Genomic DNA, 20,600 nt, shown 5'->3' on the forward strand with positions numbered 1-20,600 from the left:
CAAAGACAAAGTTTTTTTTCTTTTTAACAATTATGGCCTGGATGCGTGTTTTTTAAGACATCACAGACAAAGCGGTGACACCATCTAGTTGATTTACATGGAAGCATCAGGTGAGGAAATGTTGCTGTAAACATAATGCTGACTGCGCTATAGTGTAAATAACATTATTTGCGGTATTTGACACATTATGACTGACGTATATAGAGATGTAACTAACGCAAATCGATTGTCACAGCAAGCGATTACGATTGGATGGCACGTAGACTGAGGTATCGAATTGTGACGTATAATGAATTTTTATTTGAGATTTAAATAAAGCTAGAATTATGTGGTTTTCCCGCAAGCTACCGGTCGGTCGGTGTATTTAATACACCGACCGAGTAGGTCGCACCCATTGTCAAAATTGAAACTAACTGGGGATCTATTTTAAAGTTTATTTATGTTATTTCTGTGTCAAATTTGTTGTCTGTTAAGTGACGATAAATATATCCATATTTACAGTTAATTATCCACCTTTTCCTTATTTTTATTAAAAGAAAAATGAAAAATTCATATCGATTTACTTAGACGACTACCGATTCATAACGGTGGTGTCCGGCCAACCCTAAAATTAAAAAAAAAAGACGTAGAACGTAAACGTTCGCAGTGCAGTTGTTTTCCTTTGTGATTTCGATGTGCAAAACATTTTACGTAGTATTGCTGTTGTGAGTGACAGACGTCAAATACCGCAAATAATGTTATTTACACTATAGTTTCCATATATAAGGTACCCCTCTTTGAAGTTTCGCCCCCCTGGAAGATACTACGTGTTTGACGGTTACTATGTTTTTTGTTTTAACGTTTCCTTTCACGTAAGGCACTTGGCGAAACTATTTAGTTAAATGTTCTTAATAAAAACGATTATATTATTTTAATATAAATACAATTATATTAAGACGATTAAAAAATGTGAGGTACCTAAATTACTGAAAATATTAAACGTTTCATACTTGAAACGGAATTTGTGATAAAAATGCAAAGACAAAGTTTTTTTTTCTTTTTAACAATTATGGCCTGGATGCGTGTTTTTTAAGACATCACAGACAAAGCGGTGACACCATCTAGTTGATTTACATGGAAGCATCAGGTGAGGAAATGTTGCTGTAAACATAATGCTGACTGCGCTAGTTTCCATATATAAGGTACCCCTCTTTGAAGTTTCGCCCCCCTGATCAGGCCCCATTTTATCTCTATATTATTGTACCTCTATGCATAGACAATATCTAAATTTATTGTTATATTATAGATATTCCTTGATTCCGGTGCTGAATTCCTTAATTTCAGCGCACGTGTTGGGCCTTGGTCTGGAAGGGTAAACCTTTTTAGGGGCCTTAGAGCATTTAATAACCGGAGTCGCCTTTTAGAGCACGGGCTGTCCCGTACAGAGTTACAGACGCATTTTATTTCCTGTTGCGACTTTTTTTTGACATTTAAAGCAGGTGATTATTTTTCTGTGCATATTTTTAGGAAGGAAACTTTTACACCTGCAAATCTTCAGAAAATTCGCGTTCGTACGGGACTACGGTAGACAATTTAATGGAATGCTCCACATGCATACTTTTGCATGGACTGACGCTTATCTGATATGGCTATTTGTACGTGACGAGCCCCTCCCGCGCAAAAACCGGCAGAATGACAGACAAGGCGTTTCCAGTTACTAAATGCTCTAAGTTTGGGACCTAACAGGAAAAACAAAACAGCAGTTTAAATTCCTAATGTTTATTTCAGTCGTTTCTTCGCCTCTTCCTATCGGCCGACCACTTCATTATATCTGCTGACGTAAGGGGTTGCAGCTGCACCGTGGCTGGAGCAAACAATTGTTTTCATTAGATAAATATTATAGGATACTAGCGACGCGCCCAGGCTTCGCACGGGTTAACAAATTATACACCTAAACCTTCCTCAAGAATCTATTGATACTATTGATAGGTGAAAACCGCATGAAAATCCGTTCAATAGTTTTTGAGTTTATCGCGAACAAACATACAAACACATAAATAGACAGACGCGGCGGGGGACTTTGTTTTGTAAGGTGTATACTGAAAATCGTAATAGGGAATATTAGGCAAAGCTCTGCGTAGGTGGCACCTTTGTGGCACATACAGTAAACAAACCACATTGACACATCACACGTCATCGTCACGTCAATCACATGGTCTACCGCGAAACAAGAAAATCGAAATTTCGTTATCTAATCTCTCTATCACTCTTGATAAAGAGGCAGATAACTAAATTTCGATTTTCGCGTTTACCGGTAGGCCCTTGTTAACAAATCGCCTTGATGCATCAATGTCATATTTTATTGTCTGTGAAAACTTGTCAAAAAACAGTTTAAGGCACAGTATGTATAAGTTAGTCTATGAATTTTATTTACTGAGTCGGTAGTGCTGCACTCTGGCGGCAGAACATTGCAGTAATATCCCCTATTCAAGACCAAAAAAGTAAGACAATGTTGCCACTTTTTACTAGCGCGTCTTGTATTTATGTAAAAATAATTACATAAGTTTTTTTTTTATCGTAGGAGTAAAATTACCAAAAAATAAATTATCTTAGCGTGTTTATTTATAAAAAGGAATTTACTATTTACAAACAAATTATTGCAGTGGCAACATTGTCTTACTTTTTTTGGTCTAGAGTTTAGAGATTAGTGACGTTAAAATTGTCATTTAACTGTAATCATTAATCAACCCTTACGATCATATCAGACCGGGTGTAAAGGGATAAAGGCAGATACAGATATATGTATTCACGGAAACGTACGAACATGTCATGCTATTTCAGTCAGTGTCGGTACAAAAAGTACTGAGGTTGACTGGAGTAGCATGACAAATACGAACGTTTCCGAGAAAATAACGATGGAAAACAATTATGCACATCTGTACCACATATCAAAAAATACTCACGTTCTGAAGTCACCGTTCGAAGTATCATTTCACTTGGATCTCTCATAGGCCTATTTGCATTATCTTGTGACACTCTTGAATTGCTAGTAGTGGCCTGTACGCAGTAGCGTGCACAGAGATTTGGGACTGGGTAGGCAAAATTATATCAGAAAACCGGGCAAGTGCGAGTCGGACTCGCGCACGAAAGGTTCCGTACCATAATGCAAAAAAAGGCAAAAAAAAAACGGTCACCCATCCAAGTACTGACCCCGCCCTACGTTGCTTAACTTCGGTCAAAAATCACGTTTGTTGTATGGGAGCCCCACTTAAATCTTTATTTTATTCTGTTTTTAGTGTTTGTTGTTGTAGCGGCAACAGAAATACATCTGTGAAAATTTCAACTGTCTAGCTATCACGGTTCGTGAGATACAGCCTGATGACAGACGGACGGACGGAAGGACAGCAGAGTCTTAGTAATAGAGTCCCTTTTTACCCTTTGGGTACGGAACCTTAAAAAATGAGAGCTACTAACTCACCAAAAAAATTGCGTGATGGTTTTCATTTTGTTGTCAAGTCTTTTCAATTACTTCTTTTTTTGGCTAAACGAAAGCTTCGAAAACGCATCATTTTTAATAGTTTGCACACACACACACCCACACCTACACCCACAACTTTCACAGATAAAATTATCCATTTTTTCACTAATCGCACTTTATAATTTCCGGCAACTGTTAACTGTTATCTCATAAACTCACCAAAACAAACAAACAATGGCGACCGAATAAAAAATGTAAATAAACTTAACCAAATACTGTAAACGAATAAAAAAATAGTCTCGTTTTTGCACTAAATTACCATAGCAAATGCTACTTTTTAAAATAGTCACGTAAACATCGGAACTATTCGGAAACTTTCGGGCGTCATTCGTTTATGTTTGGTACGAAAGACACTGCCTATTGCGTCTAAATGTGTGCGTTACTTGTATAATTGTGTGCTCGTACTTATAGGAAGGTCCACTACACTGTAACCGCGTAACGACGACTCACGGGGAGGCACACATAGAAAGATTTAGACGGAAATGTTTTCTGTCTTTGCCGTGCAAGGCACGTAGCGGCGCTAGTGCCGCGTGGTGTAAACTTCGTCGCGTAGAATTATTATAGATGATGACTTGATGACAAAGCTTAACCGGTAGATGGAGCGCTTATTAATTTTTAGAATGTTTTAAGTTATATCGATTACTGATAGTACGATCAGGTATAAATGAAATTAAGTAGTTTAAGAGGATAGACATCGGAATTATAGTAGGGTAGGCAGTGCCTTTTTGCCTTTATGAAGTGCACGCCACTGCCTGTACGACAGCTTGTGATTTGAGATCGCCAGTAGTAAGCGCCTGAACTGTTCGTGTTATTATTGGGACATTTAGGGATCTTCTGAGATTGCTAGCAGTTGCAGTTAGAACTTGTGATTCTCTGATATTGCTAGGCCTAGAAGTGACCAGTTTGACTGTTCTGAGATCGCTAATAGTAAGTTTCTGAACTTTTTGGTCTTTTCTGAGAACATTAGGCGAGTGTTTTTGTTGTGACGCTCTGACATTACTAGTAGTGGTGATGATATCTGTTGCTCTCAAAACCTCAGAATTAAGTGTGTGGTCTGTTTGGAATCTTCTTAGAACAGCAACTGGGACCTTTAAGAGTTTCTGTTTCATTTGAACTGTGGAGTTTATTATGCGCGTTCGGGGGTCGATGCGTCGAAGACGCTTGACAGTATGTTGGTCTGTTTCCTCGTCAACACGCTGTAAATGATAGAAATAACTAGGTTAGAATCATTTTTAAAAGGCAGACTACGATTTTAGCTATCGGGGCATTAAAGATAGTTTATTTTCAAGGCATATTACAATGAGCTTATGAACGTCATATAAAGCTACACCGGCTCAAACCATACACTTCTGCTTGAGAAGATTCAAACCCCTTTTTAAATTGGAGGTGGGTAGGTACCTGAATATGGATTCGGCAAGATACTCGCGGGACACATCTTTTCAAAACTTCTAAAAGTGACACGAAATTCTAAAAGTTTAATGAAATAACAAACAGTTCTTTAATATATATTTTTTGGATATTGTAGGTATTCCACAAAAATGACAACTCTGTCGCGAACGTGAAGGGTATGGCAGACTACTATAGTATAAATTATCTTAGTTGAATTTTTTGGGTTGGGGACTGGGGTGCTAATCCGTTAAACAAAAGCCTTTGTTTCTTTTAAGAGCGCTCTACAGCACGTGCTAAAGCAACCATTTCGTTTAAAAAACAACTATCGTGATAGTATTAAGGTTCAAATTCATGGGACAGCTCGTTCAGAGAACAATCAGGGTGGTCTTGTTTTTGGAGATAACAAAACGTGTTATCTCCGTAATGGGCTGTTTTATGAATTTGAACCATATAAATAGAATCGTAAGTATGCTTTTTAAACGGGCTCGTTCCCGTTACTTATGTCGGGGCTATTAGCAGTAAGTAGTGTAACCACTGCATAAAGGAAACAATACCTTTTGTTTAACAGATTAGGGTCCGAGCCCGAAAAAATCACCCGAGATAATTCATACTATACCACAACCTTAAAAACCGGCGTTATATACCGTTGAATTTGAAGCTAAGTTATCAAACGTTGTCATTGCCATTTGGCATTCGGCTTCTTAGCTTTATCAGAAGTGTTAAAAAAATAGCCTCACGTAGCCGACACTTTTCTGAAGCCCCCCTTTGTATTATACCTTTTCAACTGTGGCATCGGGGCGGGGCTCCGCCTCCTCCGCCTCCTCCGCCTCCTGCGCCTCCTCCGCCTCCACGGCGAGCGGGTCGCGGGGGCGCGGCTCCGCCTCGGCGGCGAGCGGGTCGGCGGCCGGGGCGGGGGAGGGGGGCGACAAGGGCTCCTCCAGCTCATATTTTACTTCCACTTTCACCCTGAAATAACACATTTATTACATTTTCAAGGAAAATAGCAACAATCACGGTATCTATCCCACGAAAAAAATGTAAATACAAATAGCATCACTCCTTAATGTACATCGGACCTTATTACCTTATTACAAAAGGCATTAAGTCCACCGATGTACAGTTCACAATGTGGGCGATGAAACACTAAGGGGGTGTCCAATAATTAATTAGCGTTTTCAAGGACACTTTGATCCATGCCTGTTTGGAGTAAGCACTCTAAGCATACTCATTTCCCTATAGCGAAGAAATAAACGTGTGTAGAGTCTATACGAATAAAAGACTCTCGCAATATAATATAAAGGAACTAGAGTCTGTGCGGAAAGAGAAGAATCGTAGAATGTATGGGAGGGGCCCATACAAGACTCTCAGAATTAATGATATATTAAATATGTAGTAAAAACTACAAGGGTTGCGAAACTATAAGGGTTCCTATTCGCTCCGTGCAAAGCGGGTGGTAGGGGAAACCGAACAGATTACAGCGCTCACTACGGCTAAATAATAAAACTAGGTCGGGAGACTCGGGAGGCACGGCCTGTCAAATGTAAGGCTTTGCAGTAAACATCCGATGTTTTAGATAAAAATAGTCTTCACAGCAAGATGTGTTGTTGTTAATTGTGTAAACACTAGCAGAAATAGTGACTTCAAATTTTATAGATTTCCAAAACATCAAACATCAACATTTATTCAGCAAATAGGCCACAAGGGCACTTTTACACGTCAACATTGAATTTACATACAAGCAAAAATAATAACATCAACAATTTTATAAAATAAAACTAACAATTCAATCTAACGTATTACAATTACCAAAGACATATATAACTTCGTATCTATTCTTTTTGCAATTACTAAGAGATGTATATGGTCTCTTAATGTCGAATTACATACAAAATACAGATACAAAACACAAAAAAAAACTAATATTTAGAGGTGTAAATGTCTCTAGGTGTCAGAACTATAAGATTATATAGTTTATCAAGTTATCCTTAGAGATGTATAGGGTCTCCAAGAGTCAATATCCTGTATAATTAATACATTCATTAAGAGAAAAGAAACATACGAGAGCAGAATGAGGCGTCTCACTGTAATTAATTAATAAAAATAAAGTTACTAAGTATAATAGCTTGTGTTAGCTTAAACAGACCAGTCTCCACAAACAGCACCCGTTCACGAGTATGACGCGTATCTCAGCCATCGCCTCCCTCAACCTTCATTCGGGAAAGTGGCGACCCGATCAACGGCGCCACCGTAAGCAAAGACTTTTAAGCGAGCATGACATGTTCAAGCTACCGGCCTATATTAATATTAAAATAGTAATAACATGTAGCTGTAAGACACGGCATTTTGTGCTCGTATGTTACATAAAAAGACAGTACAGCTTCACATAATTACTAGCCTAAGTTGACTTAGAGATGTAAAGGTCTCTAAGTGTCAGAAACATTAAAAATATAGGTATGTACAATCAAAAATAAAAATAAAATATATAAAATATATATATAAAAATGAAATATATAAAATATAATAAAAGTAGTGTGGAAACAAGAACGAGCGCTGTAAGAGCGCTGGTGGCCTAGCGAAGAGCGCTGGTGGCCTAGCGGTAAAGGGGCCCACTGATTAACAGTCCGCCGGACGGTATCGGCCTGTCAGTTAGAACAAAATTTTGACAGTTCCGAACAACTGACAGGCCGATACCGTCCGGCGGACTGTTAATCAGTGGGCCCCTTAAGAGCGTGCGACTTTCAATCCGGCGGTCGCGGGTTCAAACCCCGGCTCGTACCAATGAGTTTTTCGGAACTTATGTACGAAATATCATTTGATATTTGTCAGTCGCTTTTCGGTGAAGGAAAACATCGTGAGGAAACCGGACTAATCCCAATAAGGCCTAGTGTACCCTCTGGGTTGGAAGGTCAGATGGCAGTCGCTTTCGTAAAAACTAGTGCCTACGTCAAATCATGGGATTAGTTGTCAAGCGGACCCCAGGCTCCCATGAGCCGTGGCAAAAATGCCGGGATAACGCGAGGAAGAAGTGTGGAAACAAGAACAGCGCAATTATAAATCATGTGAGTGGATATAGTATTATTCCAGGCTGAACAACATAATGGCTAAATATTTTACCTCACACGCAAAACAGACGCTAATACATTTCACAACTCTTTTTTTCCACAGTCTAATAAACATACCCCTCTCCATCTGTCTCGTAGAGTGTTAGCAAGTTTTCCATCACCAGTTGTTTTCGTATCACCGCCAATACTGCCTGCGTTTGGTTCTGAAAAAAAAAAAAACAGTTTAATTTCTCATGTTTCACTCTTCATGTCATTGAAAATGGCGTCGCTGGGCAGTTGCGCTGACGTTGCGTCGAGCAGCAGGCATAGAGTTGGCTACGCCGACGCTCGGGAGACGCTAGTGTGGGGAGTCTATACAGGGTGGCTAAATAATAACTGCATTCCCGTTGCCAGGGAGATTTTGGGATCATACTGAGCAACTTTTACTATGGGAACAACTTCGAAATCGCGAAAAAAAATTGGCTGTGTCATACATTTTGGCTGGTCCATTTACTATGGGAGGGTAAGTCTTTCGTGGTTGATCCCATAGTAAAAGTTGCTCAGTTTACCTAATCCCAAAACCTCCCTGGCAACGGGAATGCAGTTGTTATTTAGCCACCGTGTATAGCTGCTGCTCGACGCAACGTTGGCGCAGATGCACAGCGACACCATTTTTCATAGCGCTGACTAGACGCCGACGAAGACGCTAGGGTCTGTATAGGTTGCGTGGTAGGTACTGACAGTGGGGAGAAACTCCTGACTTCGGATGAACTCGGCTCCGTTCGGCTCAGCATTGCTCCGAGCAATTATTAGGGTTGGCACTACTTGACGTCCTTTTGCGTGCACGACCACAGATTAGAAAATCACTTGAATTTTGACAAGCCTAAATAGCCAAAAGGGATAGCATGATTCGACCCTGAATCGCTGTCAAACTTCGGCTGTGTATTATGTATTCTGTGGTCAGTGGCGGATTTGCAGTCTTTGCCGCCCCTTTCTCACCACCCATCATATTGACTACATTTTGAGTTAAGCCCTTGCTACACGGTCGCCGACAAGCCTTCAGACCGCGTGGCCTTGGTCCGTCCCGGACCGTGTAGACAGTTGTTTCCAACAAAATTTGACCAAAACTGACCAAGGACAGACCAAGGTCAGACGGTTAGTAGGCTTGTCGGCGACCGTGTAGCAAGGGCTTTTGTTCTTGTTATCACTAGCGAATTTTTTGTCACAATTTGCCGACCCTAAATATCTTGCCGCCCTAGGCCCAGGCCTACTGGCCCTTAGGGCAAATCCGCCACTGTCTGTGGTACTGACTCTACTGACCTGTGTGGCCCCCTTTGGCGAGCGCAACACGTAATGCGCATAATGCGCTTCGCTCGCCGCGCACGCGACGCAGAGCGCACCGCACAAGCACTGCACGCACCAGAACGAAAACCTGCAAGTAACAAATGCAAAGTTAAAGTTAAAACACCACACACATAGTTTCCTTTGACCGCCAAACACGTCAACTGACGAGGGCGGCTACAGCCCAATATCAACCTTGAGGCATTCTGATAAGGTTCACAATGACGGGCCTCGCACGATAAGCGTGATTAGAACATATATTATTATGTAGTGCTTTTACACACACCAGTTCATAAGAGCTCTCTTCATTCTTAAGAAAGTTGCTTTATCAGGGTTTTTATTTATTTATCTGGGTGCAGTATGCCTCATTATGTAAAATGTTTGTTCCTAACCCTTTAATTTCAGTAATCAGTATGTTACCAGGGGTGCGAGACTCCTGACTTCGGCCAAACTCGGCTCCGCTCGGCTCAGCATTGCTCCGAGCAATTATTAGGGTTGGCACCACTTGACTTCCTTTTGCGTGCACGACCACAGATAAGATAATCACTTGATTTTTGACAACCCTAAATTGCCGAAAGGGATAGTGCCATATATCAGAAAGGGATAGCATGATTCGACTCTGAACCGCTGTCAAACTTCGGTTTTGTAGGCAGTTTCCTTTCTGTACGGTAGTACTATTATTTATTCTGTGATGTTACTAAGACCCCTTGCACTATCCCACAAACTCGGGGTTCACTAGTTAAACCGTTAACACAGTGTCAGATTGTACTGGTAACCATGGTAACTACAGGTTTAACCAGTTAACCCCGGGTTAGTGGAATGGTGCAAGTGGCGCTATTTAAGGGTGGTATTCCACCTGTCCAATTTCTTTATTCAATGTCAGTGCGTCTCACTCTCTCATTAAAGCAAAATATTTATTTTATTTATTTCGAAATTTAATTCAGGCAACAAGGCCCATATTACAAATACCTTACAGACTAACATACATATGTATTTTATAAACTTAAAACTAAACACTATTTAGGAGACAAAACGGCGTGGCTCCGTTGCATCGGCTGCTCTTGTGTCGGATTCGGCAGTTTGCCCCGGAACCTCCGAAACACGACACCTTTCGGAACAAAACCTTTCGGCTTTGGGATATGAGACCCAATACACATTGGACAAATAAATTGGATACCCAGGTGGAATACCACCCTAACATTAAATATTAATATGAACTTTGTTCGAAATACATGATTTTTTTTTAAATTTGATTATACAACTGTTGCACTAAAATCTATAATGACACTCACCCGTCAATGACTGCTGCACAATCCTTGCACTGGACTTTCACATCTTCAGGAACTGCTGCAACTACAAGTCAAAATAACACCTTTCATCACACTTGCTCGGTAAGCGTGTTATTTCACGCAGCGGGGGGTAAAGTACATTTTACTCCCACGGGAGTTATATCTTTTTTTTTATATGTCACTAACTCCTACGAGCCATGTAGGTTCTAAGTAAAATACTTATTCAAGGTATAAAATGAGTTTTACTTTCAAAATACTAATGTTTATAATTTAATTGTCATGATTAAGTTTAAATATATTTAATTTGATTAATTTAATAGTAGTTTAATAGTTATTTACGATACAAGTGCGGAAAAGAGGAAAACGAATTACCTATTCGCACGTGTATCGTACGTTTTACAGTACATATGGCCCTTTAAACTTTTGACATACGCACGAAAAGTGCTATTTTGCGCACTAGTGCGGGAAAATAGGACCATATGTACTGTAAAATATATTTTTAATACAGTTGCTCAAAAAGTGCTACTTTACGTAGCTGTTTAGCGTGCGGAAAGTTGGTTATCTCGAACTAGTGCTTTTTACTTTTCCAATTTTTTTAAATTTATTCTTGTTCCAATTCACGACTACTTATTGATGAGTGTTAATATTAGTTTCCTTTAAACGTCGTAATCAGCAGAAAAACCTACTGTTAATGTAAGAATGTGAAAAATATACATATTTCATATTTTAATACTTACCTCTTCATCATTATAACACGTTTATTTTTTAATATTGAATATTGAAAATTCCGTTCTTAAGGCGCGGTGTGTAGTAAAATGCACTTTTTTGTCACCATATTTACAGACTTTTACAAGGATTTCATGCATTATTTTCTAGTATGTATAACTTCAGTCCTTGAACTACGTTATTGCTTGTCAGAAACACGACGGCTCATTATTTTCTCGATAGAATCTTAAGTTGAAAACATGCCTAACACTGTTTTTATTTCCTTATGTTAGATAGTACTAGGACGAAAATGTATATGAAACTTACTTCAGTCGATAGCTTTTAAGTAAATCTTCATTATTGCTTGTCCTTTTATCGATACGTTAATTTTTTCATTCATCATTTGATGAATTCAACATTTTGCCTACTAAATTACACCCTACGCGGCAATACCTTGCGCCTATTCCTCACGCCAGTACGCCCGTGACCACTGTCAGCGTCGGACCTGTGCTAGATTAGCGGACGTTTCATAAAATGGGTAATCACAGTATAAATATGCAAATATGTTATACACACAATGTTTTTCAACATACTTACGAAGAAAAGCAAAATAATTCTTAAATACGGTGACATTTCAGACATTCGTCCGTCATATTGTCATTTTATAACAAGTTGGGCAGCAAAGGTACACACCCATCTATCAATCCGGAATTCAGTCACGATTGATAAATTGTGTAAACATATTTTAAAAGGCTATAAAATTAATCAAATTGAATAATTTAGAATGGTCACATTTTTGTAAAAATCGACTTCTATTGGCAAAACATACTACTTTTTGGCAACCAGGTTTTTTAACCTAATTAGACCCCGCTGAATCCGAATTTGCCGGTTGCTTGATCGAATTCTTGACTGGAAGTGAGATATTTGATATTAAAGGTCCCTTTTTTAGTTTTTCGTAAATAACTCGTAAAAGTGGCCAATATAAAATAAATGTTGTAAACATTAATAATCTACACAAAATTTTCAATAAAAAAGATTCAGTACATTTTTAGCAAGGATCAATATTTAAAAAGATAATAAAGAGGGAAAGTTAATTATAATAAATTCTAAGGTTCCTTGTTTTTATTTTTTCGTTAATAATTTGAAAAGTATGACTCGTAGCAAAAACAAATCTTACACATAAATAATAAACATAAAATTTCCTACAAAAAACATGTAGAACACTTTTCGCTAGGATCAATATTTAAAAAGACAAAGCAGCCGGTAAGTTAATTACAATCAATTTTAAAGTCCCTTTTTAGTTTTTTGTAAATAACTCGTAAACGGTGTCCCATAGCAAAATAGGTTTTTATTAATAAATAATCTACATAAAATTTCCTGCAAAAAACATATGAACACTTTTCTCTAGGATCAATATTTAAATCGATATTAAAGGAAAAAAGTTCACTACAATCAATTCACATGACACTTTTTTTAGTTTTTAGGGTCCCGTACCTTAAAAGGAAAAAACGGAACCCTTATAGGATCACTCGTGCGACTGTCTGTCTGTCCGTCTGTCACAGCCCATTTTCTTCAAAAGTACTGGACCAATTAAGTTGAAATTTGGTACACACATGTAAATTCGTGAGCCAAAGACGGACATCTTACGTAAACAAATGAATTTTAAACATGGAGGCCTTTTTTTAGCCAAGGGGGGTTAATTAACATTAAGAACCTATTTTGCTATGGGCCACCGTTTACGAGTCATTTACGAAAAACTTAAAATAGGGACCTGGAAATTGATTATAATTAACTTACCCCCTTATAACCTCATTAAATATTGATCGTAGCGAAAAAGTGTACAAAACCTTTTTTGTGGACAATTTTATGTTCAATATTTATGTATAATATTTTTTACGAGTTATTTACGAAAAAAGCGACCTGTGAACTGATTGTGATTAACTTTCTTCCTTTAATATCGTTTTAAATATTGATCCTAGAGAAAAGTGTTCAGATGTTTTTTGCAGAAAATTTTATGGAGATTATTTATTCATAAAAACCTATTTTGCTATGGGACACCGTTGAAATTTTCACAGATGATGTATTTCTGTTGCTGCTATAACAACAAATACTAAAAGATACGGAACCCTCGGCGGGCTCGGTGGGCGAGTCCGACTCGCACTTGTCCGGTTTTTAATTTCATTAAGTACTCATCAAAATTCGAATTTACTAATAAATCTTATTCAATATTAATTGCCGAACTAAAAATCCCGGAACTGACAATTCAGAATACCGATGTCGTCAGAATAAGGACGTAGACGTCCTGCGCGGGGATGGTGCGGTGCGCCGCGCGGGGCGCCCGCCTGCCCGTTCTACCACGCGTCTGCTTCACCCCCTTGAAAACGTAAAACTCGAGTATAAGAGCGCCTTAATAAGTTGTCTGAATGGAACGGAATAGCTGCCAAACGCCCATAGATATAATATACTTAAAGACGACGTCTAAGCGAGCTGTCACTGTTACCACTTTGGTTTAGTGTACGACTAACAATATTTTACTTATTTTTTCGCAACTGTATTAAAAAATGTCGTTCGATACACGTGCGGAAATGTCATTCTTCACTCGTCCCGAGTCTTGCCACTCGCCTGCGGCTCGTGCCAAGATATCTCGGTACTCGTGAAGTAATGACATACCTTCCGCACTAGCATCGAAATGTACTATTACACAATTTTCAATCGTGGCTGAATGCCAGATTGCTCTGTGCCTTTTGTGAGAAGTGACTTGCCTGGTGCACTGGGCTGGGATTGTATGGGCGCGTCGTCGTCACTGAACAAGGACAGCGTCACGACGTCGTCAGTTAATTTCGTTTTCTCTGGCACTGGCGTCGGGGCTTCGGGAACATCTGAAATATAGGTAATATAGCAAATTTTAACTATCGTGAGACGTACTAACATTACCTTTTCGACGCCGGGACAAACGCAAAAGCTGTCTCTCAGAAGTCAAAACTGAAATTGAACTTTATGCATATGCGCGCAGGTCTATAGGTATTGCTCTGTGGTCTGTGACGGATTAATCCGTCTTTGGCGTTGGACCTGCGGTTCGGATATATCCGTCGTTGGCGTCGAAAATGTCTCACTAACGCGACATGTTTCGGAGAGCCTCCATTTAAAAACACGTGAGTTAAAACGTAAAATTAGCTTAATGTTATACTAATATATACTAATATTTTATAGTATTAATGAATTTTATGGACATTGATTATATAATTATTTTAAGAATTTATTTTGTGGGTATTAATATTGTGTAATATTTTTTCTTTAAATTAATTGACGTGTGTGTTGTTTTAGGTTTAATTAGTTTTAGATGTGTGTGTTTTTATTCTTTGTATTTTATTGACATGTACGTTTACACCGTATTAAACGAATTGAATTTGAATTTATATAGACTTATTTTGTGGCGACTGGCAGAAGACAGGGCAGCCTTTGCCCAGCAATGGGACACAATATAGACTATAAAAATATATATGTGTGACTCTATACCTGGCGTGGCTCACTCCGCGATTTCGTCGCATCGCAACAAGTCGCTGCCCCAATATTACAGGGTTCTATGTTACATTTTCAAGATAGTTGAAATTCGACTCTTAATGTCACTGTGAGAATGTTCAAATTTCAGTTCGATAAAAGTGAAATATAGAACCCTGTAATATTGGGGCAGCGAAGTAGCTACATGTACATCCGTCCCACACCAATTTTGGTGGCTAGCCATAAGCCGCGCGTGACGCTTGCGCCACCTAGCGGTCATATCTGTCCTAATCGTAACAGACGCGTTTTGTTAGAGAGTGAATCTTCTGTACCTAGTACTATTATTTATTCTGTGTCTATACGAGAAATGTACCTAAATTAATGGACAGTGAATATTTAAAAGAGAATGTGAAGCTAACATTACCTGCTTCTATCAACTCTGTTTTCTCCCACGAGAAAATGTTTTCGTGTGTATTGCCAATCTCTGAAACAATCAAACAGATACCTTGTAATAAAAATATATTGTTTTGTTTCCTTCAATTAAAACAAAACCAACTATATTACCTACTTTATAGGTTAAAATTTCATTGGATTTTGGGCGTTTTTTGTTAAGGCTGGGCCTTAGAAGGATATACAGAAATAAAGGGTCAAAATTCTTTTCATTGTCTTGTTTTTTTGTCCCCAAAAAATGTGACGGAGTGGAGTTTTTCGTATGGGGTGAAAATTCGTTTTTAATTTTTCTCAAGAGAATTATAATCTAGTTAGAAATACATGCAATAGCACTCAACTTTTTTTATTTATTTGATAAAAGACAAAAATAGAAGCGTGACAGAGTGGTCAGAAACAAGACAACGAAAATAATTTTTACTCTAAAATCAAATATGTAGTTTGTCAAAGGACTGTCTAATTTCAAACATAGACAGAGAGAATCACACTATCTTTATCTTACACTAGTACTAGCACCCAAAAAGAAAAGGATGAGTATAGTTTTTTTGTTCTTATTTACTGACAAATTTGGTCTGACCAACTAACCTGGCACAGGCGAGGACGGCGAGTCATTGTCAAATGCGTCTGCATCTGTCTCTATCGGATCATCAGTCTCTACATCAATGTCTAATTTGCTACTTCCATCCTCCGTTGCAGGTTGCACTTCTGTAGACAAAAAACTCTTTAGAATATGTGGCTTTCCATTAGAGAAGGGTCCTTATGCTTCATCTGCAATAAGGATGTTTCTATCAGAATTTCTGTTGAAATTTATGATGGAAACATCCTTATTGCACTTGAAGCATAGGGACCCTTCTGTGCTAGAAAACCACATATTTACAACACTACATAATAGTAGTAATCAAATACTAACTGTAAAATATAAGAAATCGTATATAAATTTAATATTTGTAATTCAAAATCATCCGAAAAGTCGATTTCACCAGCCAACCGTGTACAAACAGCAACACTCCTAACTGTCCATCGGTGACCTTGTGCCTATTGTAATAAGGGTTACGAACTGTCAGTTATGGTAGGGGAGCCCAAGAGGGGATTTTTGTGTTTACTCGAGCGCGTCAGATTAAGATATGAATGATATCTTGCTACCCCGTGTAGTCTACCTTTACCCCTTTTAGCCATCTTATGTTGAGCCCTTGGTTGGTGGGGGGTTCAACAAATTGTTAAGCAGATTGTGGATTTGATCATATTAGTCCAAATTAACGCTATAATTGTGCTATTACTACATCTGATAATTATTTGCACGCATTTCCTTAATCTGACGGTTACAATGTAAAAATTAGGCGTCAAACTTGTGTTCGTCAGATTAAGAAAATGCCTATAAATAAGTGTTACATTAAGTTATAGGGTATCGTCTCGGGTCGTCCCATTCGTTTTTTGCCAAGTTCTTAAATTAGTCCTATTCTGCTTTCGTCACCCATTCTACATTCGTCACGTTCGTCGGTGGGCTTTCTCATCTTTGGTCATATTTGTTGTTCGCCTTTTTCTTATTCCGACCCATTCCGGTATTCGTCATTATCTTGTTTGGGCATGTTCGATGTTAGTCTATCTCGTTTTCAGTCTCATTCATTAATCGTCATTTTTTCTTCGACACGTTCGGTATTGGTCCCATTCGGTTATTGACTTACTTACTTGAAGTTCTTAATTTGTCTTATTCTGTATTCTGTCATATTCTTCATTCGTCACTTTCGCTGGTAGTCTTTGACATCTTTGGCCATATTTGTTGATTGTCTTTTTCCCAGTGTGGTTATCAATTTCATCATCCCTTCGCTCCCGTGGGTGTCATAGAATAGAAGTCGCCCTGAAGAAGGTTGACAGCAGTTACCAAAGCTTTAATCAGTCTGAAACTATCTAATTAGCCATACTACTGTGCCCTGGTCTAAGACCAGGCACGGCACGACGGAGTAAGCCCCGTGTCCCCGTTTTGGACTAATCTCCCCTACATGTGTATTGTTTAGGATACATTTAATTAATATTTAAGTATAAGGATTCTTGTTTATGGAATCAAAACAAAAAACAAGACAAATAGTGAATGGGACGAATATCGAATGGCACGAATATCGAACGGGACGAATATTTAACGGGACAAATAGAGAATGTGTCCAAATTTCAAGAGCTTAAATAAGAAAAATACGAAATTACAATAAGACCAAAGACGATAGGACGAATAACGAATGAGACTAAAAAAATAAATTGACTAACATCGAACATGCCCAAAGAAGATGATGACGAATGCCGGAATAAGCCGAAATAAGAAGAAGGCAAACAACCAAATATGAAAAAGACCACCGATGAACTTGACGAATGTAGAATGGGTGACGAAAGCAGAATGGGACTAATTTAAGAACTTGACAAAAAACTAATGGGACGACCCAAGAGTATACCTTTTTAACCCTCCAGCAACCTCCCGAAATTAAAAAAAAATAGTAGACGCTTTCCGGCTAGCTGGAAAAAAAACTTTATATAACTTTTTTTTCTTCTTATCATCTAGTATTTCGATTCCAATAGGTCTGTATGACGCTCGAGTAAATCCCGATTTAGCATCGTGGGCTCCCCTACTATTAACAGTGTGAGCGATGGTAGGATGGATGGTGGTAGGGATTCGCCAGTAACTGGCCACTTTTAGTAACTGGCCGCCCTAAACTAAAAATGAATTCTATTCACCTATAAACAGAATTCATTTTAGTACTAAAAGTGGCCAGTTACTGGCTAATTATCCTACGAGTACATATAAACAACTCAAAAATTGCAAAAACTACTGCTACTAGTGCTACTCTTGTGTATAAAATGTAACCTTCTCTGGCAGGCCAGCAAAGCTGGATAATCAGCTTTGTGTAATGTAATACATGTGGCTTTCCATCACAGAAGGGTCCTTAAGCTTCATTTGCAATATGGGCCTTTTTATCAAAATTTATGTTGGAATTTCAGATGAAAAGAACCTTATTGCACTTGAAGCAAAAGGACTCTTCTGTGATGGAAAGCCACATATTTGTTTCTGCAGTTTGCACTGACTTACCAACTGCCGGTAGCGGTGTTTTTTCCTTACAATACACATGGTCTGAGTGAACCCAAGCCTGTGGTGATTTTGGTACGAGTCCAGCAGCAGCAGTCTTATTCGTACCAGTTGTACCTGTAGACAAAAGTTAATACTGTTAATAATGAGGTTTTCGTCACAAATTACATTTATGGTACAGTCTGCATCAAATATACATCAGTGACGGCCAAAGACGTTTAATAAATATTCATGTATTTAAAATTTGAGCCACCAGAGACCATATATGGTATTTTTAATATGGCCCACAGAGGCCCACTTGGCAAAAGAGGCCAGGGCAGACCACAAATGCGTTGGGAGGAAGACGTAAAAAGAACAGCCGGCACAGACTGGATGTCAACAGCACAAGACAAGGACAAATGGGCAGCTCTGGAGGAGGCCTATACCCACTAGGGATTCATTATTAAAACACGTATTATAAGTTTTATTTTCTAATTTTTATGTAAACTTTTTACAATGAATAAAGGGCTTTTTTATTTTATTTATATGGTATTTAGTCTATCTATAGACTGACACACGTTTTTGTTTTTGCGTTTATCGGGCGTTAATTTTATTGCTACTTGCGTACATTGTTACAAATGTAAAGAACTCGCACCAAACACTTGATGATGATCCTTTTGGCCATGGCCACCACTTCGACTATCGGCGCTCGTGCGCCCGAAGATGGCTGACGTCTAAACACTAAGGCCCCTGTACATATTGGGCCAACGCTGGCCAGTCCAAGGGACGCAGCCATGCGGTAGAATGAGATAGCAATATCACTTGCTCCCTCGAACGCATAAATGCGTCCCTTAGACTGGCCCACGCTGGCCCAATATGTACAGGGGCCTTAAGATAGGGATCCCGCAGCCACACTTACCTTTATTGATCAGTTAATTGTATTGTTTTCAGGAATCATCATATATTAACATCTGTTGCTTGTGTATACAGCACTACTAGCAGATGCAGGCCTATATCTATTTGATGGACAACTGACAACATTTTACTTAAATCACAATAATAAAACACTTAAATTAGCAAATAAATGAAAGACAGAATATCCACATATTACTTTAATAAACTATCATAAACCATGGAAATAAGTTCCTAATTGCAAAAACATCCGTGAAGTATGCTTGTGCTTCATATTTTTGCACTTCACTTCGAAGGCACTGTTAGGCGGAGAAAATTCAGACCTTCATGACCATCATGTCGTAGGCACTGTTAGCCGTGACCATTAGGGGCAGAGCCGTGTCTGGGCAATTGGGATTACAAGGATCACTGGATTAGACTGTGTTTCTACCAGAGATGTAGCCCCTCGCTATGCTTTAGCGGACTTACTGGATTAGTGATGCTCTACTGTAGTAAGTTAATGTGATACAGTAGGCCATATCTTAAGAGGTACCACTGCCAAATAAAGCTTAAATAATTACCCGAGTTACAAGGTCCAGCAATGGCGTCTACTTGGGATTGTGAAACTCCCTTGTATCGTATCACTGAAGGTTCATGATTCTTGAAAATGTTTGAAAAAACATGACTAGGAAAATCAACCAGCATGTGATCTGGAAGTGGCTCAGCATAAAAATTTTTTGACGGTATGGCAGATCTTTTGAGCCGACTTTTCTTCTTGTTAAAATCCTTGTCTTCAAAGTGGTTGCCACATATAAATTTCAATTCATGTAATTTCTCTATTGGAATATATGCTAAATCTTCTTTTCCCACTAATTTCACCCACTGCCTACATCTGAAAACATTTTATCTTTAAGAGCCCATCAACGTGCACTCTAGTGCCACTGCTAAATAATCGAACTCAAAACAAAAACGGCCGTTTTAACTTTGGACGCATAGATTGACGAATCCAGCAACATAGAAACTAGTTTGATGTATTCAAAAGGTACTTAAATACAATATAAAGTACGTAACATTTAATATACAGGTAGAATCCCTAGTTCACAATGGATATGAAATATGTAATTTACTTTGCTTACTCATTCATTCATTATTTATTCATGAACAATATTAATTGTGTATGAAATATAAAAATATACAAAAATTATTCAAATTACTTAACAAAAACTGTTTCATACGTAGCCCAAAAATAAGGCTAAAAGTATCTAAAGCAATACTTACCGGTCTTCATTCAAGGGAAATCTTGACATAAAGACCCTTTTTTTATTTTCATAATTTTCACTATTAGAGCGTAATCCACATATTTGACATCTCCTATACTGTTTGCTCACTTTCCTCGGTGGCATTTATTAAGATAAATCACGTGTCCAAAGAGACAA

General features: G+C 38.5%; 2 protein-coding genes across 2 annotated transcripts in view; both read right to left on the reverse strand.

The window, feature by feature from the left end:
* The window catches only part of LOC134801453 (uncharacterized), a 130,888-nt gene that overhangs the window by 107,806 nt on the left and 2,482 nt on the right, over nt 1-20,600 (reverse strand). The window contains exons 3-4 of the mRNA XM_063774039.1: nt 18,298-18,411; nt 15,813-15,932 (exon numbers count right to left, since the gene is read on the reverse strand). Coding sequence (XP_063630109.1) covers nt 15,813-15,932; nt 18,298-18,411 — 234 coding nt within the window. The remainder of the gene's footprint in view (nt 1-15,812; nt 15,933-18,297; nt 18,412-20,600) is intronic.
* On the reverse strand, nt 1,743-14,406 carry LOC134801633 (uncharacterized). Its single transcript, XM_063774252.1, has 9 exons — nt 14,400-14,406; nt 14,045-14,161; nt 10,581-10,641; nt 9,268-9,379; nt 8,086-8,171; nt 5,683-5,872; nt 4,270-4,713; nt 2,943-3,036; nt 1,743-1,843 (listed from the first exon to the last, which is right to left on the reverse strand). Exons 1-9 carry the CDS (start codon nt 14,404-14,406, stop codon nt 1,764-1,766), a joined length of 1,191 nt encoding a protein of 396 aa, XP_063630322.1. The 3' UTR covers nt 1,743-1,763.

This window comes from Cydia splendana, chromosome 22, assembly GCF_910591565.1.
Source record: "Cydia splendana chromosome 22, ilCydSple1.2, whole genome shotgun sequence".
In the NCBI taxonomy this organism is placed as follows: domain Eukaryota; kingdom Metazoa; phylum Arthropoda; class Insecta; order Lepidoptera; family Tortricidae; genus Cydia; species Cydia splendana.